This window comes from Rattus norvegicus, chromosome 3 (assembly GCF_021556685.1).
Source record: "Rattus norvegicus strain SHRSP/BbbUtx chromosome 3, alternate assembly SHRSP_T2T, whole genome shotgun sequence".
NCBI classification, from domain to species: domain Eukaryota; kingdom Metazoa; phylum Chordata; class Mammalia; order Rodentia; family Muridae; genus Rattus; species Rattus norvegicus.
In genome coordinates, this window is record NC_141536.1 from 45,995,445 (window position 1) to 46,021,016 (window position 25,572).

General features: G+C 38.4%; 1 protein-coding gene across 16 annotated transcripts in view; it reads left to right on the top strand.

Moving 5' to 3' along the window:
• The window catches only part of Slc4a10 (solute carrier family 4 member 10), a 294,937-nt gene that overhangs the window by 150,194 nt on the left and 119,171 nt on the right, over positions 1–25,572 (top strand). For all 16 annotated transcript variants that reach the window (XM_087650803.1, NM_001429835.1, XM_087650811.1 and 13 more), the window contains 1 exon segment: positions 10,964–11,102. In XM_087650803.1, coding sequence (XP_087506929.1) covers positions 10,964–11,102 — 139 coding nt within the window.

Below are 25,572 nucleotides of genomic sequence, written 5' to 3' on the forward strand. Positions count from 1 at the left end.
CCTGCGGTCTAACTTCTTGAGTTCTTTGTATAGTTTGGATATAAGGCCTCTATCTGTTGTAGGATTGGTAAAGATCTTTTCCCAATCTGTTGGTTGCCGTTTTGTCCTAACCACTGTGTCCTTTGCCTTACAGAAGCTTTGCAGTTTTATGAGATCCCATTTGTCGATTCTTGATCTTAGAGCATAAGCCATTGGTGTTTTGTTCAGGAAATTTTTTCCAGTGCCCATGTGTTCCAGATGTTTCCCTAGTTTTTCTTCTATTAGTTTGAGTGTGTCTGGTTTGATGTGGAGGTCCTTGATCCACTTGGACTTAAGCTTTGTACAGGGTGATAAGCATGGATCGATCTGCATTCTTCTACATGTTGCCCTCCAGTTGAACCAGCACCATTTGCTGAAAATGCTATCTTTTTTCCATTGGATGGTTTTGGCTCCTTTGTCAAAAATCAAGTGACCATAGGTGTGTGGGTTCATTTCTGGGTCTTCAATTCTATTCCATTGGTCTATCTGTCTGTCTCTGTACCAATACCATGCAGTTTTTATCACTATTGCTCTGTAATATTGCTTGAGTTCAGGGATAGTGATTCCCCCTGAAGTCCTTTTATTGTTGAGGATAGCTTTAGCTATCCTGGGTTTTTTGTTATTCCAGATGAATTTGCAAATTGTTCTGTCTAACTCTTTGAAGAATTGGATTGGTATTTTGATGGAGATTGCATTGAATCTGTAGATTGCTTTTGGTAAAATGGCCATTTTTACTATATTAATCCTGCCAATCCATGAGCATGGGAGATCTTTCCATCTTCTGAGGTCTTCTTCAATTTCTTTCCTCAGTGTCTTGAAGTTCTTATTGTACAGATCTTTTACTTGCTTGGTTAAAGTCACACCGAGGTACTTTATATTATTTGGGTCTATTATGAAGGGTGTCGTTTCCCTAATTTCTTTCTCGGCTTGTTTCTCTTTTGTATAGAGGAAGGCAACTGATTTATTTGAGTTAATTTTATACCCAGCCACTTTGCTGAAGTTGTTTATCAGCTTTAGTAGTTCTCTGGTGGAACTTTTGGGATCACTTAAATATACTATCATGTCATCTGCAAATAGTGATATTTTGACCTCTTCTTTTCCGATCTGTATTCCTTTGATCTCCTTTTGTTGTCTGATTGCTCTGGCTAGAACTTCAAGAACTATATTGAATAAGTAGGGAGAGAGTGGGCAGCCTTGTCTAGTCCCTGATTTTAGTGGGATTGCTTCAAGTTTCTCTCCATTTAGTTTAATGTTAGCAACTGGTTTGCTGTATATGGCTTTTACTATGTTTAGGTATGGGCCTTGAATTCCTATTCTTTCCAGGACTTTTATCATAAAGGGGTGTTGAATTTTGTCAAATGCTTTCTCAGCATCTAATGAAATGATCATGTGGTTCTGTTCTTTCAGTTTGTTTATATAATGGATCACGTTGATGGTTTTCCGTATATTAAACCATCCCTGCATGCCTGGGATGAAGCCTACTTGATCATGGTGGATGATTGTTTTGATGTGCTCTTGAATTCGGTTTGCCAGAATTTTATTGAGTATTTTTGCGTCGATATTCATAAGGGAAATTGGTCTGAAGTTCTCTTTCTTTGTAGGGTTATTTGTTTCCCTGCGATCTAACTTCTTGAGTTCTTTGTATATTTTGGATATAAGCCCTCTATCAGTTGTAGGATTGGTAAAGATCTTTTCCAAATCTGTTGGTTGCCGTTTTGTCCTAACAACAGTGTCCTTTGCCTTACAGACGCTTTGCAGTTTTATGAGATCCCATTTGCCAATTCTTGATCTTAGAGCATAAGCCATAAGCCATTGGTGTTCAGGAAATTTTCTCCAGTGCCCATGTGTTTGAGATGCTTCCCCACTTTTTCTTCTATTAGTTTGAGTGTCTCTGGTTTGATGTGGAGGTTGCAGACTGGTACAACCATTCTGGAAATCAGTCTGGAGGTTCCTCAGAATATTGGACCTGAGGACCCAGCTATACCTCTCTTGGGCATATACCCAAAAGATGTCCCAACATATAACAAAGACACATGCTCCACTATGTTCATAGCAGCCTTATTTATAATAGCCAGAAGCTGGAAAGAACCCAGATGCCCTTCAACAGAGGAATGGATACAGAAAATGTGGTACATCTACACAATGGAATGTTGCTCAGCTATCGAAAACAATAACTTTATGAAATTCATAAGCAAATGGATGGAACTGGAAAATATCATCCTGAGTGAGGTAACCCAATCACAGAAAAACAAACATGGTATGCACTCATTGATACGTGGCTATTAGCCCAACTGCTTGAATTGCCCTAGATGCACAGAACACATGAAACTCAAGAAGGATGATCAAAATGTGAATGCTTCACTCCTTCTTTAAAAGGGGAACAAGAATACCCTTGGCAGGGAATAGGGAGGCAAAGTTTAAAACAGAGACAGAAGCAACACCCATTCAGAGCCTGCCCCACATGTGGCCCATACATATACAGCCACCAAACTAGATAAGATGGATAAAGTAAAGAAGTGCAGGCCGAGGAACTGGATGTAGATCTCTCCTGAGAGACACAGCCAGAATACAGCAAATACAGAGGTGAATGCCAGCAGCAAACCACTGAACTGAGAATGGGACCCCTGTTGAAGGAATCAGAGAAAGGACTGGAAGAGCTTGAAGGGGCTTGAGACACCATATGAACAACAATGCCAAACAACCAGAGCTTCCAGGGACTAAGCCACTACCCAAAGACTATACATGCACTGACCCTGGACTCTGACCTCATAGGTAGCAATGAATATCCTAGTAAGAGCACCAGTGGAAGGGGAAGCCCTTGGTCCTGCCAAGACTAAATCCCCAGTGAAGATGATTGTTGGAGGGAGGGTGGTAATGGGGGGAGGATGGAGAGGGGAACACCCTTATAGAAGTGGAGGGGGAGGGATTAGGGGGATGTTGGCCCGGAAACTGCGAAGGGGAATAACAATCAAAATGTAAATAAGAAATACTCAAGTTAATAAATATATAAAATAAAATAAAAAAGCAATATTCTTTTGTACCATTAATTAAAATTTATGACACAAAAAATTAGTTTTGTCTCTCTTCACTTTATAGAATTAGTATGAGCAACTACTATATTCAATGAAATATAAAAGATTTTCAAAGCTAATTTTTCATTTATTCAAGAGAATTCTGAGCCAAATGTAATGGTAACATCTATATTTCCAATGCTTGGAAGACTAAAGCAGGAATCAGAAAATCTAGTCTCATGTAACAGAATCAGGAAGTATAGTGTGAACTTGGGTTGACTGTGAAGTTGTTTTCCTTTCTACTGCTAGACCTTTTGTAGGACAGAGCTATTGAAATTGAAGAAAGAGAGGGTACTTTATAATTTCCCTACCTTGAACAACCTTTGCTTACTTAAATTTCCCTATCATCTTCCAATCAGTTTTTGATTCCTGTAGTTTTGTAGGGTAGGAAATGAGTCTAGTCCATGGGAATGAAGAAGCATGAGCTGAATTGTTACAAAGTGATGCCACATTTTCTAGTTTAGGTAAAAGAAAACAAACTGAGTTTGTGCATTATTTCCTAGAGAATCTTTCACCAGAATTTACCAAAGGACGGCTTCGACAGGTCATTTACTGAGCAGTGTGTATGCTATTGGCAGCTAATCACTCAGCAGACTTTACTATGTGGGAGCAAAACTTAATTCTCTCAGGCCAGCGAAAAGGGGGTTACACACACACACACACACACACACACACACACACACACACACATACACACACAGATGCATGCATGCACGCACGCACACACACATGCACACAAACACACACTTGGTGGATGAAGCAAGGTTCCAAAACATTTATTTTTTCTCTCTCATAACTTATGTTCCCCAGCAAAACCTCTTGAGCAGTATAAAAATTGTGCAATTACATTCTGTTTTTAAGTGGATAATTACAATAATTAAAGTGAAAAACAGCATTTTCCCCAATTCCTTTACATGCTTAAACATTTTATATATTATAGGTGAAAAAGCAAATGCAAATTATTCCCAAGGATCCACATAAACTTATGTTTAAATAACTTGTTATAGACTAACGAAGTATAAACAAGCAATGTATTTTTCTCAGCCAGGTCTCTCACTGGCAGGCTTCAAAATTTGTAGTTATAAAGAAAGGATCAATTGTGTTATTTATCTTAAAAGTTAATCTTATAAAGAAAATCTTAAAAGTATCACAAATCAAAAATTTTATCTAAAAATCACTCATTTCTACTTTAAATCCTCAGGTGCACACCTATTCATTAATTTTTCGTTAAATTATATCAGGAAGACAAGAGCAAAAATGAACACAAGAAATTAATCCCCAACCCAACTTTAGCAAGAAAGGCACATCAGCTAGTACTGTTGGGCTGCCATTGTTCTTGTTCCCTGACTTCAAAAATCCTTCTCTCAACTATGAAGAGTGTGCCTTTCTGAATTTTTTTTATTTTTTTTGAAATTAAGGATTGAATTTTATTAAATAATATGCTCTTCTAGTTTTATTTGATATATAACTTAAGGTAGAAATATCAGACCTTTAGAGGGCACAATATGTAAATAAGATAATCATCCTAGAGGACACACACACACACACACACACAGAGACACACACACACACTCACACACACACAGAGACACACACACAGAGACAGACACACACACACAGAGACACACACACACTCTTTCATTTAGTTCTAAAGTAAATATTCTTTGCAGGTAGTAGACGCATATTCACAAAGCTTTTGTAAATACATTAAAACATAACCATATAAATTACAAAAATTACATCCTAAAAAATCACCTCTGTCCCCTGACAGGGGACCTCATCACATGTGTCACCTTTAATATTGTCACAGGAGCATGCCCAGGGAAACTGTACCCTGTGACTCTAAGTTACTTCACTCCTCTTTGACATTCCATAGTCTCAAAACACTCCCAGTTTGAAGTTCTTCCCGGAGACCTACTGAGTCCTAAAACTTCCCTGACAAATGAGCTTGGATAGATTAGGGAACACCAAGAAAGAAATTTAATTTCTTTCAGGTCGAGCTTATGAGAATGTAATTTTTAGTCCCACTGCTGGCTGCATGAGTTTCTTAGCAAACTGCAGCAGTACCAGTTTTCTCATTTTTAGTCACACTGATAATAACAATAGTGGATATATATATATATATATATATATATATATATACAAACAAGTCTGTTCCCAATGGAGTCATGATGATTAATTAACATACTGTCTAGTACTGAGTAAATCTTAACTAAATATTAGTAATGTTGCTGATCGCCGTTGAACTGCTATCCTAAGTCTTAGTAGACAATTGGTTCGTAGTTACAAAAATATTTGGAATTTCTTGTTTAAATTGACTGTATAAAATTTTACAGTGTAGATATGATGAATATCTGTGCAGGGAGATGAGCATATTGACAAACAATTTGAAGTGGCCATAGGGCTCTATTTTTAAAAATATGTGTAATTGGCTTTTAAAGAAATAAACATATATTTTTCAAGTCAATTTACTCTATTTCAACTTTGCAGATCATTTTCATGTCTTTGATTTTACTTAGATATAATATTTAGGAGCATCAATGTATACTTAGAGAAGAAAGAAGCTTCTCATTTTAAAATTTATTTACCCTATTTTATGTGCATTGGCGGTTATAGCTGCATGTATGTCTATGTGAGTGTCGGATCTTGGAGTTACAGACAGTTGTGAGCTGCCATGGGGTAATTGTATTGGAAACCTAGTCCTCTGGAACAGCAGTAGTGCTCTTCAGCACTGAGCCACCTATCCAGCACCCACCTTTCTGAATTTTAAATTGTCCCCCAAGAAGTTCTATATCAAAGCCACTAACCAAAACATCATAACTTAATTTTACTAACAATGTACACCTCCCAATTCATTCTAAAGTTAATGGTTGAATCATTAATCTGCTCCAGCAGCTATACTTGGAAAAGAATCAATCACTCTCATTCTGAGTGCCAATGACACTGCCCAGTGAGGGGCTGGAACCCCTTAGAGTTTTCATTCAACTCATAGATTATGAGGGATATGATGACCACAAGGGAAACAAGCCTAGTGAAACTCCATCGCAGCCTGAAGTCCTCAGGACATAGTCCTTGGGGCTCTGCCTCTCTAAGGCACACCCTTTGTGGATGTGTTAAATACTGGGCTGCCCTCCAGGAATTCTAAGCTGTTTACCCGTCCTTTCCATGGCCTCCAACAAGAATTCTAACTACTTTATCATGCATTCCTCTTTATCCTGTAATCATTAAGTTTTAGGAGTAGATTTTCTCTCAGTGCTTTCCCCATTGGTTTTCATCAGCCTTTTATATGAGATCTAAGCCAAATCCACACTTCAAGGCCTTCTGTCAATACTTCCTACCTCTGTCTTGTTTGGCCTATCTCCGAAACACCTATACATGTTCACTGCCCTGATGGTTCTCTGGGAATTCAGTTGTTCAAAGCAGGAGTCTCAGCCATTGTCAGCTAGGTAGATATTATTTTATCTTTAGGCAGAAGTCTTAATCTAGGCTTTTTGGAGAATTCCAGGTCCCCTGGTACTATTGGAGCTTCATTCAGTTGACTCTAGGAAGAGGCAGACACCCCTCCTCTTCCTCTTTGTCTAGGGATAAGGGGTTTGAGACTCATATCACAGATCTATTTGGAGAAATATGCTAGAACGCATGTGTACTGCCTATCTGTTGTCACTCCTGTCTCAGTGTGTATGAGGGTAAATGTGGGAAGCTTTTTTTTCTTTATTAACTCGAGTATTTCTTAATTACAATTCGATTGTTATTCCCTTTCCCGGTTTCAGTGTCAACATCCCCCTAGCCCCTCCCCTCCGCTTCTATATGGGTGTTCCCCTCCCCATCTTCCCTCCATTACCGCCCACCCCCCAACAATCACGTTCACTGGAGGTTCAGTCTTAGCAGGACCCAGGGCTTCCCCTTCCACTGGTGCTCTTACTAGGATATTCATTGCTACCTATGAGGTCAGAGTCCAGGGTCAGTCCATGTATAGTCTTTAGGTAGTGGCTTAGTCCCTGGAAGCTCTGGTTGCTTGGCATTGTTGTACATATGGGGTCTCGAGCCCCTTCAAGCTCTTCCAGTTCTTTCTCTGATTCCTTCAACGGGGGTCCTGTTCTCAGTTCAGTGGTTTGCTGCTGGCATTCGCCTCTGTATTTGCTGTATTCTGGCTGTGTCTCTCAGGAGAGATCTATATCCGGTACCTGTCAGCCTGCACTTCTTTGCTTCATCCATCTTGTCTAATTGGGTGGCTGTATATGTATGGGCCACGTGGGGAGCTTTTAACTAAATTTTCAGAGACACTGTTTGAGAATCTTTCATATTCTCTTACAACTTCTTTGGTGAGAAACATCTGTCAGTTCTCAGTGGTTTAGTTGAAAATCATTGTATCACCATATTTCCCATAATTAGGAATTAATATTCATAGCCGTATTCATTTTCGTTTAGTTGTGTTACACTCAAATAATATGAGAAAATGTTAAAACTCAACCAAAATAAAAATATTGTTAACTTTGAAGAAACCTGAAGACATGAATTTGAAGGATAATTATTAAACTTTTTATTATTTCATTATATCAAAAGATGGGTTATCTGAATACTGACAACTCTTATGCATAACAAGTGTAAAGAAGATGAAAATTTCTGTAATACCAAGACACATCATGGTAAATAAACTATGGATCTCTCCCTTTAGTCAGTAACTAGCATAGTCAGTAGAAGTGTATACTCCTTGGCAATAAAATCACACATTAAAATGGAAAATCCCCAATTCACCTCTACTGTTACTTGCTATGCTGAGATGAGAAATGTGTTTATCAGTGTGTTTTTGACAATGTTTGTAAGAACCTGTCTAAATAGCATATGAATAATAAGGAAGCACGAAGAACACAAATAATAATCCAGTTATAAGTTTGCTAATAAAATTTCTAGTTATGATTCAAATGGATTTATTACCTAAATTGATTTTTATAGTTAGTTATTTTTTGAAAATTTAGTTAAATTACAAGTGGACAGAGGTTATTCGATTAGTTATTATTATATTTATTCCTTTGGATTCTCATCTTATAATAAGGAGCTATGTATGCTGTTTCCCTAACGACTGGCCATTCAACCATCTGCATTCCTGACTTCTTACTTGTTTTTAAATTCTCTTCTGCCTTATTCCACTATACTATTCTTCCTACTGGATGGAAACTGCAAGAGGGCAGAAAGTTTTCTCTTATATTTCTCTAATTTATTCTATAGAATGGTATTTATAAAGAGAAAGATGCTCATTATGTATTTGTTTAACATCAATTCTACTATCTATTGTACATCTAATTAAAAAATTCCCGTTCGGCTCCCAAATTTGTTCCTTTTCTCTCTTCATCCTCCCAATGTTGGGATGTCTTCTGTCTCCATTCTTCAATTTTTGAATTATCGCCCTGCACTGGTTAATTTTTTGCTGTGTTAAAGCACCATAGCCAAAACTGACTTGCGAGAGTAGCTTGTACCTTGACTTAAAGGTTCAGGGTGAGTTCATAACGGTCTGAGTGAGATGGTAGCCGACAGTCCGAGCAGGATGCTGAACATTCACATCCTCAAAGGCAAATAAAGCCAGAGTGCAATCTGGAAGTGGGTGAGGCTATAAAGTGTAAAAACCCACCCACAGTGACGTGCTTCTTCCATTAAGGCTCCGCCTCCCAAAGGTTCATAACCTATCCAAACAGTGCCTTCAACTAAGGACCGAGTTTTCACATATATGAGCCTGTGGGAGACATTTCTCATTTAGATCACTACACAGCCATTGTAATAGACATTCAGTAGTTAAATGCTACCAATGTTTCTAGCCCTCCTCATTGTTCTAGAATCAGAGCAAGACATAGGGTTTCCATCCAATAACTTTTTATGCTCTTTTTAATCATGCAAGATGCCTTTGTCCTAATTCTTTCACTGTAGTCTTTACTTTTCTTCCTGATGCTTTTGCAAACATGTAAGACCTGTAGTGTTTACATTATAGAATGACAGCTCTTTACCAAGAGTGGGCAAGAGTCCTGAATGCCACTTCCATCCATTACAAGTAATACAGTGACAGTTCAGGAATGCTTGGAAACTCCTATATAGTTACATAGTTAAACAAAAGAACAATATGGCAGGTATGTATGTACATTCCCATGAGCACACAGTTTCCTTCTGGGGTGGTCCTCCTGAGGTGGTCCCTGAGCATTACCCTATGAAGTCTTGGGAGGACTGGCTTTACTTCTCCACTTGTCTTTGATCCAAGGGCTAACTTTAGCCCACCATGGCTACTGCTCGGATCTTAGCTATGGTAGGCTCTGGATCAGCACTGTGTCGTTTGTTTTCCCATCAGCTGCACCTGGATTCTGACAGGTTGTAGGCTGAACAAAACATTTCACCTCAGTACAGTTCACACTACATATGCTAGGGGATAGCTCTTCACCTCTTAATCTTTTCTCCTACCAACTCTTTGATCATAGTTTAAAGCCTTCCAAAAACTCACCCATGGAATGATTAGGCTCTCTTGTTAATTTTCTTCCTGAAAACTCCTACTGATCCCAGATCTTGTCATATTTTCTTCCTAGTAGGCTGATAGTCCCCTTTGTCTGCTCTTTTGTTAGTATCAGGTATTTGCTTTAGTACTTTACGAATCCAACTTCTGTGGCAGTCTTGTGGTGTTCTGCCAAAGTCTCTTTCACTGCATAGAGATTGTGTTCCTCCACAGGGCTCATCAAAACCATTTAAGTTCCATACTAGTTCCAATGTCTCTGATGGATCAACCTTTTTCTTAACTCTCCTGTGAGCCTAGCCTTGTATGGCCTATTGATTCAAACACAGCCTTGGCATACCTAGTTTTCTCAGTAATGCCTGTCTGCTCTTGAACATGTCATCAAACATTGCCTCAGTCAGACATAATTTTTTCAGTAATACTTGCCTTTCCTTTTGAACTGGGCAGCAGCACTGTCTCCCAGTACCTAGCCTCTTTAGTAATGTTTGTCTCTTATTATAGGGTGGCTGTTCTTCATGGAGATTTCAGGAGATCCATAATGGCTTGCATGAGCCAGTGTATCAAATAATGCTGCCCCTCACTTTGCAGTAATGCAACCTTTGTTTCTAGGGGGAATGGCTAGTTAGTTGGTTCACTAAACCTCTTTGCTTCTCCTGCACCAATCCCGTTGACTTCAGTTTCATGAGCTGTGCTGATTGCTCCTTCACTCCTTCTTTATGGTCTTTTCTTTTTTTAATTCAAGCAGTTCACATATTGGCTATTTCCTGTTTACTGTACTTTCATGTATCCATTAATCCCACATTAAGACTCTTCTACAAGCAGGTCTATCAATTCTGCCTCACTCTCTTCCTCCTTACCTTCTTGTTTTCACCATGGATTCCAAGGCGTTGGACATGGAGCTTTAACACATATTTAGTTTTATCATTCATTTTGTGAGATTTTATAGTCTACAGAATATATGTTCTCCATCTGTTTCCATAAATTTATGCCTAAATAGTCAGCATATTGAAGCCATTGTGGTTTTTTATTGTGAAATTATATGCTGCAGTGTATAACAATGATCTGAGTATAAACTTACACCCTATAACCTTGCTATATATGTCTCCAGTTATTTTCTTTCTTTTTAGGTATTCTGGGATATTTTCTTTGTAGATAAATCATGTCATCTGTTATATAGACAATTTTTCTTCCTACAAAGGCTTTCTATGCATATATTAATATATTTGTGGTTCAAAATTATATTAGACAGTATTATGTTAAGATCGGTTGAATGCTCAGGTGAGGAATACAAGGAGTATGAAATTGACATTGTGCCAAAGGTTTTGGCTGGGGCATTTAAAGCTTGTAGTTATGGTAAATAGGTGTCCTTCTCTATGATTCTTTATAGATACCCCATCACAGAGGGTGCAGTTTATTCTTGGAACTGAGGACGATGATGAGGAGCACATTCCTCATGACCTTTTCACAGAACTGGATGAAATTTGCTGGCGTGAAGGGGAAGATGCCGAGTGGCGAGAAACAGCCAGGTAAAGATTAGGGTTGAAGGGTGAAAGAATATTTTTATTTTATCTAGGTCACTAGAAGAACAGCGACCCAGTGCAACGACTCTGCAAACATCTAGGATTTTCACAGCTTTCTGAATTTGCTCATCTGGCCTGGGCAGATCCTATAATGGTATAGGGGTCAGAATGAAATCTGAAGGCAGTAATTAAACAGTGATGCAGAGCCAGCTACAGCTGCAGCCTTAAAGATAAACAGTAACATGATGTGTGTGCCAGCAACAAAGCAATGGAAATCAAAAGCAATTTGTTTCTATCTTTTCAGCTGCTGACTTATACCCAAATTGGTGTTATCATGTGGTAATTTCACTGTGGGCTTTTATGGGAAAAAAAGAGAATTTCGTTGTAGTTCTCAATTTAATGTAGTGTTTGGTAAGGAATAAAAATATTTTATGTTGTTTTCAAGCATAAAAATTCATTAAGTTGGATATTTTTAGAAATTTATTTTAAAATATTTTTTCATAATTAATATTTTAGGTGTGCCATATAATTATGAATTACTATAAAAGTCAATGAATTATATTTTTACCTTTCACTAACTTACTGACATTTATTCATTTTATACATTTATTTATTAATAGTCATTTATATATATAATGCTATAGTCTAATAGCATTAGATCTTGTGTTCAATAATCCTACAGTCTAGACAAGACCACAGAGTTGTAAATGTTGTATAATGCATACTGTGACTAAGATATGTGTAGTAAGTACAAAGACCTAGGGTTGTCCTTGCTCTAAAGAGATTCAGGTATCTATATGAATATGACTCACCTGAGGTCTACATAAAAATGTAGATTTTATATATGTTAGACATACAGTCTTAAGTTCTGCATTTTGGTATCAACAAATAAATGTATGCAATAATTTAAATTACCTAATTGCTATGTAATTGAACTTTATTTAGCCAATAGTGATAAAAATTTAGTTTTTTTCCAATAAAATTGCTATAATGATCATTTTTTTAAAGCAAGCTTCCATTTGATGGTACATCAAACACTTTTTATTTGAGAGTCACATTTTCAATAGGAAGAACATTTTCGACAAGGGTAGCGGAGAATAGGTCAGAATAACTACATTGGAGTGATTTCTGATCTGAATCTTATTTTTTTTTACTTTTAATTTAATATGTTTTGAGATTTTCATTCGTGGACCTTGTATTTTTATCATTTTCACCCCTCTTTCCTTTCCAACTTCTCCCGTGTCTTCTCTTGTCAGAATCATACCACTCTATATACTGCATTATACTCTTATATACATAAGTACAAGCTGATCAGTCTATATAATGTTTCTCATAATGAATATAAAAATAATATTAAAGAAGAGGCTACAAATTTGACAGAGAACAAAGAAGGGCATTTCAGATGCTCTGGAGGGAGGAAAAGTGTATTTAGAATAAGAATCATTCCCCAATAGACTTATGTATGTTAGTTTCCCAGTGGATGAATTGTGTGAAAGGGTTAGGAGGTGTGGCTTTGTTGGAGAAGGTGTGTCACTGTGGGAGGGCTTTGAGCTTTCAAAAGAATTTCATAATGCTCTCAGCTACATGCTAGTGGCATGCTGTCTGCTTTCCTCCGTGATGATCATGGAGTAAGAATCTAAAACTCTAAACAAGCCCATAATTAAATGCTTTCAGTTATTATTAGATATTTTATGTATTTACATTTCAAATGTTATCCCCTTTTTCCCCTCTCCCATGACCCCCTTCCGCTTCTATAAAGATGCTCCTACTCTGACCCACCCACTCCCAACTCAACACTCTGGCATTCCCCTAAAGTGTGGAAATGAGCCTTCACAGGAAGAAGGACTTCTTGTCCTACTGGTGCTGGACAAGGCCATCCTCTGCTACATATGCTGCTGGAGCCATGGGTCCCTCCATGCAAGGGTTGTTTAGTCCTTGGGAGCTATGGGGGAGCTGGTTGGTTGATATTGTTGTTCTTCCTATGGGGTTGCAAACCCCTTCAGCTACTTCAGTCCTTTCTCTAACTCCTCTGTTGGGGACCCCATGCTCAGTCTGGGGGTAATCAACAAGCATCCTCATTTGTATCAGTAGGGTTCTGGCAGAGCCTCTCAGGAGACACCCATACCAGGCTCCTGTCAGCAAGCACTCCTTGGTACCAGCAATAGTGAATGGGTTTGGTGGCTGCATATGGGATGGATCCCAGGTGGGGCAGTTTCTGGATGGCCTTTCCTTCAGTCTCTGCTCCACTCTTTGTCCCTGTATTTCTTCCAATGAGTATTTTGTTCCCCTTTCTAAGAAGGACAGAAGCATCCACATTTTGGTCTTCTTCTTTTTGAGTTTCATATGATCTGTGAATTATATCTTGGGTATTCTGAGCTTTTGGGTTAATATCCACTTACCAGTGAGTGCATCCATTGTAGGGTTTTGTTGTTGATGTTGATGTTATTGTTGTTGTTGTTGTTTTCTGAATGAGTAACCTCACTCAGGATAATGTTTTCTAGTTCTATCCATTTGCCTAAGAATTTCATGTAGTCATTGTTTTTAATAGCTGAGTAGTACTCCATTTTGTAAATGTACCACATTTCTGTATCCATTCCTTGTGGGATAATGTCATTACACAGGTGAAGGCAGGTACAAGATAGAATGATACCTGTCATTGGACAAGAAGTAAGGATGGGTGGGAGAAAAGTTTGAGGGAAGAGGAGGAGAATGGAACAGGAGACTGGAGAGGAAGCTGTGGAGAGAACATAGAGGCTGATGTCAAGATTCCACTCTGTGTATTTACAGGTTGTTATGAATATTCTTAAAGGATGGATGTGTACAGGGCTTTGTATGTTTAGGTGGGAAATTATAACTTATCAATTGTATCAGAGGTTATTGTGTTGTGTGTTCTTTTTGTGGCGATTTAAGTCTAAGAGAGTATGTGGCAGCTGGGACACTAAGCCGCCATGCAATTAAGATGTTTATTTCTGGTATGGTCTTGGGAACAGGATGGGTAGAGAGATTGCTGCCAGGCTCAGAGAGACGCCTTCAGCAGTGTGTAACAGTATGGAGCAGAGTGGGTGAGATGTTTTGCTGACTGAGATAAAGATCTATCAGATATCTTGGGAGAACTGTGGTGCCGGACCTAGTGGAGGTAAAAGACAGCATTTCTTATAAATTTATAACAATTCCTCTGTTGAAGGATATGTGGGTTCTTTCCAGCTTCTGGCTATTATAACTAAGACTGCTATGAACATAGTGAAGCATGTGTCCTTGTTATATATTGGAGCCTCTTTTGGGTATATGCCAAAGAGTGTTATACTGGGTCCTCAGGTAGTGCAATGTCCAATTTTCTGAGGAACCACCAGACTGTTTTCTAGAGAGATTGTACCAGCTTGCAATCCCACCAAAAATGGAGGAGTGGTCCTCTTTCTCTACATCCTCGCCACCATCTGTTAATTTTTTTTATCTTAGCCATTCTGACTGGTGTGAGGTTGAATTTCAGAGTGATTTGCATTTCCCTGATAACTAAGGATGTTAAGCATTTCTTTTGGTGCTTCTCAGCCATTCAGAATTCCTCAGCTGAGATTTTTTTCTTTAGCTCAGTACCTCATTTTTAATAGGGCTCTCAGAAGTCTAACTTCTGGAGTACTTTGTATATTTCAGATATTAGCGCTCTATCAGATGTAGGATTGGTAAAGATCTTTTCCCAATCTGTTGGTTGCCATTTTTGCTAATGACAGTGTCCTTTGCCTTACAGAAGCTTTGAAGTTTTATAAGGTCCCATTTGTCAATTCTTGATTTTAGGGTATAAGCCATTGGTGTTTTGTTCAGGGAAATTTCCCCAGTGCCCATGTGATCGAGACTCTTCCCCACATTTTCTTCTATTAGATTAAGTGTATCTGGTTTGATGTGGAAGTCCTTGATCCACTTGGACTTAGTACAGGGAGATAAGAATGGATCGATCTGCATTCTTCTACATTCTGACCTTCAGTTGAACCAGCAACATTTGTTCAAAAGGCTATCTTTTTTCCATTAGATGGTTTTGTCTCCTTTGTCAAAGATCAAGTGATCATAGGTGTGTGGGTTCATTTCTGGATCTTCAATTCTATTTTACTCATCGACTTGCCTATCTCTGTACCAGTACCATATAGTTTTTATCACTCTTGCTCTGTAATACAGCTTGAGGTGAGGGATGGTGATTCCCCCAGAAGTTCTTTTGTTGTTGAATATAGTTTTTGCTATCCTGGTTTTTTGTTATTCCAAATGAATATGGAAATTTCTCCTTCTAACTCTATGAAGAAATGAGTTGGAATTTTGATGGGAATTGCATTGAATCTATAGATTGCTTTTGGAAAAATGGCCATTTTTACTATATTAATCCTGCCAATCCATGAGCATGGGAGGTTTCTTTCTTCAGACACTTGAAGTTCTTGTCACACAGATCTTTCACTTGCTTGGTTAGAATCACACCAAGGTATTTTATATTATTTAGGACTATGTGAAAGGTGTCATTTCCCTAATTTCTTTCTCAGCCTGTTTATCCTTTGAGTAGAGGAAGGCTACTGACTTGTTTGAGTTAATTTTATACCCAGCCACTTTGCTCAAGTTATCAGGTTTAGGAGTTCTCTGTTGGAGATTTTTGGGGTCAATTAAGTATACTATCATATCATCTTCAAATACTGATATTTAGACTTATTCTTTTTCAATTTGTATCCCTTTGATTTTTGTCTAATTTCTCTGCCTGGGACATTATGTACTACCTTGAATAAGTAGGGAGATAATGGGCAGCCTTCTCTAGTCCCTGATTTTAGTAGGATTGTTTCAAGTTTCTCACCCTTTAGTTTGATGTTGGCTACTGGTTTGCTGTATATTGCTTTTACTACGTTTAGGTATGGACTTTGAATTCCTGATCTTTCCAAGACTTTTACCATGAAGGATGTTGAATTTTGTCAAATGCTTTCTCAGCATCTAATGAGATAATCATGTGCTTTTTTCTTCTCTAAGTTTTTTAAATAATGGACTATATTGGTGGGTATTTGTATATTGTACCATCCCTGTATTCCTGGAATGAAGTCTACTTGACTATGATGAATGATCATTTTGATGTGTTCTTAGATTCAGTTTGAGAGAATTTTATTGAATATTTTTGCAACAATATTCATGAGGCAAATTGGTCTGCCTTTCTTTTTAAGGTCATTGTGTGGTTTAGGTATAAGTGTAATTGTGGCTTCAAAGAACAAATTTGTAGTGTTCGTTTGTTTCTATTTTGTAGAATAGTTTGAAGAGTATTGGTATCAGGTCTTCTATGAAGGTTTGATAGATTTCCACACTAAACCCATCTGGATTTGGGGTTGTTTTGGTTGGGAGACTTTTTTTAAAATAATTTTTAATAATACTTGAGTATTTCTTATTTACATTTCGATTGTTATTCCGTTTCCCAGTTTCCTTGCCAACATCCCCCTAACCCCTCCCCATCCCCTTCTATATGGGTGTTCCCTTCCCCATCCTCCCCCCATTACTGCCCTCCCCCAACAATCACCTTCACTGGGAGTTCAGTCTTAGCAGGACCAAGGGCTTCCCCTTCCACTGGTGCTCTTACTAGGCTATTCATTGCTACCTATGAGGTTGGAGCCCAGGGTCAGTCCATATATAATCTTTGGGTAGTAGCTTAGTCCCTGGAAGCTCTGGTTGCTTGGCATTGTTGTACATATGGGGTCTCGAGCCCCTTCAAGCTCTTCCAGTTCTTTCTCTGATTCCTTCAACGGGGGTCATATTCTCAGTTCAGTGGTTTGCTGCTGGCATTCGCCTCTGTATTTGCTGTATTCTGGCTGTGTCTCTCAGGAGCGATCTACATCCAGCTCCTGTTGGTCTGCACTTCTTTGCTTCATCCATCTTGTCTAATTGGGTGGCTGTATATGTATGGGCCACATGTGGGGCAGGCTCTGAATGGGTGTTCCTTCTGTCTCTGTTTTAATCTTTGCCTCCCTATTCCCTGCCAAGAGTATTCTTGTTCCCCTTTTAAAGAAGGAGTGAAGCATTCGCATTTTGATCATCTGTCTTGAGTTTCATGTGTTCTGTGCATCTAGGGCAATTCAAACATTTGGACTAATAGCCACTTATCAATGAATGCATACCATGTGTGTTTTTCTGTGATTGGGTTACCTCACTCAGGATGATATTTTCCAGTTCCATCCATTTGCCTATGAATTTCATAAAGTCATTGTTTTTGATAGCTGAGTAATATTCCATTGTGTAGATGTACCACATTTTCTGTATCCATTCCTCTGTTGAAGGGCATCTGGGTTCTTTCCAGCTTCTGGCTATTGTAAATAAGGCTACTATGAACATAGTGGAGCATGTGTCTTTGTTATATGTTGGGGCATCTTTTGGGTATATGCCCAAGAGAGGTATAGCTGGGTCCTCAGGTAGTTCAATGTCCAATTTTCTGAGGAACCTCCAGACTGATTTCCAGAATGGTTATACCAGTCTGCAATCGGTTTGGAGACTTTTAATGGATGCTTCTATTTCTTTAGGAGTTATGGGACTGTTTAGATGGCTTTTCTGATCCTCATCTAACTTTGGTACTTGATATCTGCCTAGAAAATTGTTCATTTCATCTAGATTTCCAGTTTTGTTGAGAATAGGCTTTTGTAGTAAGATCTGATGATTTTTTAAAATTTCCCCAGTTTCTGTTGTTATGTCTTCCCCCTCCTTTATGATTTTATTAATTTGGTTTTGCTCTCTGTGTCCTCTGGTTAATATGGCAAAGGTTTATCTATCTTGTTGATTTTCTCAAAGAACCAGCTTTTAACATGAAAGGGAGTTGTCTTCTGTTAAATGCTTTCTCAGTGTCTATTGAGATGATCAAGTGTTTTTTGGGTTTTTTTTTTTTTTGAGACTTTTTATATAGTTGATTACCTTGATGAATTTCCATATATTGAACCATTCCTGCATCTTGTTGATTTTCTCAAAGAACCAGCTCCTGGTTTTGTTGATTCTTTGTATAGTTCTTTTTGTTTCTACTTGGTTGATTTCTGCCTTCAGTTTTATTATTTCCTGTCATCTCCTCCTCTTGGGTGTATTTGCTTCTTTTTGTCCTAGAACTTTCAGATATGCTGTCAAGTTGTTAATGTGTGCTCTCTCCAATTCCTTTTCAGAGGTACTCAGAGCTATGAGTTATCCTCTTAGCACTGCATTTATTGTATCACACAAGTTTGTGTATACCGTGCCTTCATCTTCATTAAATTCTAAAGTGTCTTAAATTTCATTCTTTATTTCTTCCTTGATCAAGTTATCATTGAGTAGAGTGTTGTTCAGCTTCCATGCTTTCTTTTGTAAGAGTGGTCCTGGCCATGGCTTATATTCAGACAATAGAATAATACCTAAGACAAAATGGAATGAGGAAATGATATGATTATATATAAAAATTTTACCTCAAAAAGTCATTATTTTAAAAACGCTAAAAATAGATTTCCATAAAGCTGAGATGTATGCTTCTGAGCTGACTTGTGATAATTTAGTTTTGAGTTAGTCAAGCATAAAAGTAGGGAGCTTAGTTTGCTCAACAAAGGGAGGGGATGCGCTGAAGTACACGATACAGAAATTATCATTTTGTTGACATGGCCTGGACCTGAAGGGACCAATCAACAGTTCTCTGCACCCAAATCCCGTGGAAGGGAGAGCTAAACCTTCAGAGGGGCAGACATGCCAGGGAAGCCAGAAGAGACTACACTCTGCCCACATTTCTGACTCCAGAGGAAAACACCTGATGCAATCTGGGACCATGGTGCACGGGGCCTCCCGGAAAAGGCACTGCAGGTTGTCCTGGTTGCCACCCTCATGGAGAGCTCAAAAGGAGCCCCCCCATGAGCAACATGAGCCACAGGACCACAGGTAACACCAACTTTTCTGTTCCAAGTGACCTTCCTGGTGGACTCAGGACACAGCCCCACAGGAACAGCTGAAGACTAGGAGGCAAGAAAGACTACACGCCCAAAAGCAGAACACTCTGTTCCCACAACTGGCTGAAAGAAAACAGGAAAACAGGTCTACAGCACTCCTCACATGGGCCTATAGGAAGGTCTAGCCACTGTCAGAAATAGCAGAACAAAGTAATACCAGAGACAACCTGATGGCCAGAGGCAAGCGCAGGAACCCAAGCAACAGAAACCAAGACTACATGGCATCATCAGAGCCCAATTCTCCCACCAAAGCAAACACAGAATATCCAAACACACCAGAAAAGCAAGATCTAGATTTAAAATCACATTTGATCATGATGCTGGAGGACTTCAAGAAAGACATGAAGAACTCCCTTAGAGAAACGCAGGAAAACATAAATAAATAAGTAGAAGCCTATAGAAAGGAATCACAAAAATCCCTGAAAGGATTCAAGGAAAACAGAATGAAACAGGTGAAGGAATTAAAAATGGAAATAGAAGCAATAAAGAAAGCACAAAGGGAAACAACCCTGGATATAGAAAACCAAAGGAAGTGACAAGGAGCCACAGATACAAGCATCACCAACAGAATGAAAGAGATAGAAGAGAGAATCTCAGGAGCAGAAGATTCCATAGAAATCATCGACACAATGGTCAAAGATAATGTGAAATGGAAAAAGCTAATTGTCCAACACATACAGGAAATCCAGGACTCAATGAGAAGATCAAACCTAAGGATAATAGGTATAGAAGAGAGTGAAGATTCCCAGCTCACAGGACCAGTAAATATCTTCAACAAAATCATAGAAGAAAACTTCCCTAACCTAAAGAAAGAGATGCCCATGAAAACACAAGAAGCCTACAGAACTCCAAATAGATTGGACCAGAAAAGAAAATCCTCCCATCACATAATAGTCAAAACACCAAATACACAAAATAAAGAAAGAATATTAAAAGCAGTGAGGGAAAAATGTCAAGAAACATAAAAAGGCAGACCTATCAGAATCACACCAGACTTTTCTCCAGAAACTATGAAGGCCAGAAGATCCTGGACAGATGTCATACAGACCCTAAGAGAACACAAATGCCAGCCCAGGTTACTGTATCCTGTAAAACTCTCAATTAACATAGATGGAGAAACCAAGATATTCCATGACAAAACCAAATTTACACAATATCTTTCTACAAATCCAGCCATACAAAGGATAATAAATGGTAAAGCCCAACATAGGGAGGCAAGCTACACCCTAGAAAAAGCAAAAAAACTAATCATTTTGGCAACAAAACAAAGAGAAGAAGAGCACACAAACATAATCTCACATCCAAATATGAATATAACAGGAAGCAATAATCACTATTCCTTAATATCTCTCAATATCAATGATCTCAACTCCCCAATAAAAAGACATAGATTAACAAACTGGATACGCAATGAGGACCCTGCATTCTGCTGCCTACAGGAAACACACCTCAGAGACAAAGACAGACACTACCTCAGAGTGAAAGGCTAGAAAACAACTTTCCAAGCAAATGGTCTGAAGAAGCAAGCTGGAGTAGCCATTCTAATATTGAATAAAATCAATTTTCAGGTAAAAGTCATCAAAAAGATAAGGAAGGACACTTTATATTCATCAAAGGAAAAATCAACCAAGATGAACTCTCAGTCATAAATATCTATGCTCCAAATACAACGGCACCTACATACATAAAAGAAACCTTACTAAAACTCAAAGCACACATTGTACCTCACACAATAATAGTAGGAAATGTCATTGGACAGATCATGAAAACAAAAATGAAACAGAGACGTAGACAGACTAAGAGAAGTCATGAACCAAATGGACTTAACAGATATTTATAGAACATTCTATCCTAAAACAAAAGGATATACCTTCTTCTTACCACTTCATGGTATTTTCTCCAATATTGACCATATAATAGGTCATAAAACAGGCCTCAACAGATACAGAAAGATAGAAATAATCCCATGCGTCCTATCAGACCACCACGGGCTAAAGCTGGCTTCAATAACAATAAGGGAAGAACACCCAAATATATATGGAAGTTGAACAATGCTCTACTCAATGATTACCTGGTCAAGGAAGAAATAAAGAAAGAAATTAAAGACTTCTTTGAATTTAATGAAAATGAAGGCACAACATACTCAAACTTATGGGACACAGTGAAAGCTATGCTAAGAGGAAAAATGATAGCTCTGAGTGCCTGCAGAAAGAAACAGGAGAGAGCATATATCAGCAGCTTGACAGCACACCTAAAAGCTCTAGAACAAAAAGAAGCAAATACACTCAGGAGGAGTAGAAGGCAGGAAATAATCAAACTCAGAGCTGAAATCAACCAAGTAGAAACAAAAAGGACCATAGAAAGAATCAACAGAACCAAAAGTTGGTTCTTTGAGAAAGTCAACAAGATAGATAAACCCTTAGCCCAACTAACGAGAGGACACAGAGAGTGTGTCCAAATTAACAAAATCAGAAATGAAAAGGGAGACATAACTACAGAACCAGAGGAAGTTTGAAAAATCATCAGATCCTACTACAAAAGCCTATATTCAACAAAACTTGAAAATCTGCAGGAAATGGACATTTTCCTAGACAGATACCAGGTACTGAAGTTAAGTCAGGAACAGATAAACCATTTAAACAACCCCATAACTCCTAACGAAATAGAAGCAGTCATTAAAGCTCTCCCAACCAAAAAGAGCCCACGTCCAGACAGGTTCAGTGCAAAATTCTATCAGACCTTCATAGAAGACCTCATACCAATACTATCCAAACTATTCCACAAAATTGAAACAGATGGAGCGATACTGAATACCTCCTATGAAGCCACAATTACTCTTATACCTAAACCACACAAACACCCAACAAAGAAAGAGAACCTCAGACCAATTTCGCTTTGAATATCGACGGAAAAACACTCAATAAAATTCTGGCAAACCGAATCCAAGAGCACATCAAAACAATCATCCACCATGATCAAGTAGCCTTTATCCACAGCATGCAAGGATGGTATAATATACAGAACACCATCAATGTAATCCATTATATAAACAAACTGAAAGAACAAAATACATGATCATTTCATTAGATGCTGACATAGCTTTTGACAAAATTCAACACCCCTTCATGATTAAAGTCCTGGAAAGAATAGGAATTCAAGGCCCATACCTAAACATAGTAAAAGCCATATGCAGCAAACCAGTAGCTAACATTAAACTAAATGGAGAGAAACTTGAAGCAATCCCACTAAAATCAGGGACTAGACAAGGCTGACCACTCTCTCCCTACTTATTCAATATAGTTCTTGAAGTTCTAGCCAGAGCAATCAGACAACAAAGGGAGGACAAGGGGATACAGATTGGGAAAGAAGTCAAAATATCACTATTTGTAGATGATATGATAGTATATTTAAGTGATCCCAAAAGTTCCACCAGAGAACTACTAAAGCTGATAAACACCTTCAGCAAAGTGGCTGGGTATAAAATTAACTCAAATAAATCAGTAGCCTTCCTCTACACAAAAGAGAAACACGCTGAGAAAGAAATTAGGGAAACGACACCCTTCATAATAGTCCCAAATAATATAAAATACCTCAGTGTGACTTTAGCCAAGCAAATAAAAATCTGTATGATAAGAACTTCAAGCCTCCGAAGAAAGAAACTGAAGAAGACCTCAGAAGATGGAAAGATCTCCCATGCTCATGGATTGGCAGGATTAATATAGTAAAAATGGCCATTTTACCAAAAGTGATCTACAGATTCAATGCAATTCCCCATCAAAATACCAATCCAATTCTTCAGAGAGTTAGACAGGACAATTTACAAATTCATCTGGAATAACAAAACACCCAGGATAGCTAAAACTATCCTCAACCATAAAAGGACTTCAGGGGGATTCACTATCCCTAAACTCAAGCAGTATTACAGAGCAATAGTGATAAAAATTGCATGGTATTGGTACAGAGGCAGACAGATAGACCAGTGGAACAGAATCGAAGACCCAGAAATGAACCCACACACCGATGGGCACCTGATTTTTGACAAAGGAGCCAAAACCATCCAATGGAAAAAAGATAGCATTTTCAGCAAATGGTGCTGGTTCAACTGGAAGTCAACATGTAGAAGAATGCAGATCGATCCATGCTTATCACCCTGTACAAAGCTTAAGTCCAAGTGGATCAAGGACCTCCACATCAAACCAGATACACTCAAACTAATAGAAGAAAAAGTGGGGAGCATCTCGAACAAATGGGCACTGGAGAAACTTTCCTGAACAAAAGAGCAATGGGTTATGCTCTAAGATCAAGAATTGACAAATGGGATCTCATAAAACTGCAAAGCTTCTGTAAGGCAAAGGACACTGTGGTTAGGACTAAATGGCCACCGAGAGATTGGGAAAAGATCTTTATCAATCCTACAACCGATAGAGGGCTCATATCCAAAATATACAAAGAACTCAAGAAGTTAGACCACAGGGAAACAAATAACCCTATTAAAAATGGGGTTCGGAGCTAAACAAATAAATCACAGCTGAGGAATGCTGTATCTCTGAGACACACCTAATGAAATGTTCAACATCTTTAGTCATAAGGGAAATGCAAATCAAAACAACCCTGAGATTTCACCTCACACCAGTGAGAATGGCTAAGATGAAATACTCAGGTGACAGCAGATGCTGGCGAGGATGCGGAGAAAGAGGAACACTCCTCCATTGTTGGTGGGATTGCAGACTGGTACAACCATTCTGGAAAGCAGTCTGGAGGATCCTCAGAAAATTGGACATTGAACTGCCTGAGGATCCAGCTATACCTCTCTTGGACATATACTCAAAATTTGCCCCAACATATAAAAAAGACACATGCTCCACTATGTTCATAGCAGCTTTATTTATAGTAGCCAGAAGCTGGAAAGAACCCAGATGCCCTTCAACAGAGGAATGGATACAGAAAATGTGGTACATCTACACAATGGAATATTACTCAGCTATCAAAAATAATGACTATGAAATTCATAAGCAAATGGAAGAAACTGGAAAATATCATCCTGTGTGAGGTAACCCAATCACCCAAAAACACACATGGTGTGCACTCATTGATAAGTGGCTATTAGGCCAACTGCTTGAATTACCCTAGATGCACAGAACACATGAAACTCAAGATGAATGATCAAAATGTGAATGCCTCACTCCTTCTTTAAAAGGGGAACAAGAATACCCTTGGCATGGAATAGGGAGTCAAAGTTTAGAACAGAGGCAGAAGGAACACCCATTCAGAGCCTGCCCCACATGTGGCCCATACATATACAGCCACCAAACTAGACAAGATGGATGAAGCAAAGAAGTGCAGGTCAACAGGATCCGGATGTAGATCTCTCCTGAGAGACATAGCCAGAATCCAGCAAATACATAGACGAATGGCAGCAGCACTAGTAGACATAATCTCTTTTATGATTTTGACACCTTCTATCCCACAGTGTTCTCTGAGCCTTAGGTTTGCGAGTATTTTGTAGACAGATCCACTGTGACTGAATTCCACATCTTTGCCTTTTGTGTGGTTGTTGTTTTCTGTAGTGACTTCTCTCTGTTCCAAAGAAAAGTTTCCTCAATGAGGCATCAAGACTCCACTTACCTGTGGGTATAAAGAAAAATATTTAGATTGTTTCTGAGGACTGTGATTGTTTAGTAAATAGTGGCTATAGGTTCTTCTCCATGATCTATGACTTCACTAGTACTGATTAGTTTGCTAATTTTCCATTGTGAAGCACAGTTTCCCTTCTATTGAGCAGGTCTGAATTCTAATTAGAAAGCTCTTGGTTGGGCTGGAGAGATGGCTCAGCCATTAAAGGCTAGGCTCACAACCAAAAATATAAGAAAGCTCTTGGTTACTCCAATGTATGCCTGCCACTAGTATACTCTTGGGGTTATTGTCTATTAGCATTTCATCGCTTTCAACCTTTATGATAGAAATGAGAACTGAAATTCAAATCTGTTTTTTTGGTCTTGAGTACCACATCATTCTTAGAACTTTCCACTTTGTAAATCATAAAATGATCAATTTCTTTGATTTATAAACATTCTTATCAATTTCCCAGTGTCAGAGAGCTAGGAAGTAGCAGAAGAGATATTAGAAACATCTTTGATTCTGTCAGAGTTAAGCAGACAGGATTTCAATATTCTCTAATAAAATGACTTGAATAATGTGCTCACCCTAAATGACCAGAGCTGCTGCTCTGTTCATCCATAAAGAGTAAAACAGATGATCTGTTTAGTTGTTAGCACCCTGTGCTGATGCTAGCCTGGACCCACGTTTATTGCTCTACTTTTAGTCTTAATGTTCCACAGCTGTTTGAAGTTCATGGAGACATTTGATGAACAATCAAAATAGACATTTAAGAGAAAGGTCGATATTTTTGGCTGAGATGCAATACTTTACAGAAAACAGAATGTACTTATTGGAGATTTACATTTTAGTGAGTTTTAAAGTGACAGAAGTGGCTTTGGTTTTGTTGCCATTGTTCATCTAAAAATAATTTG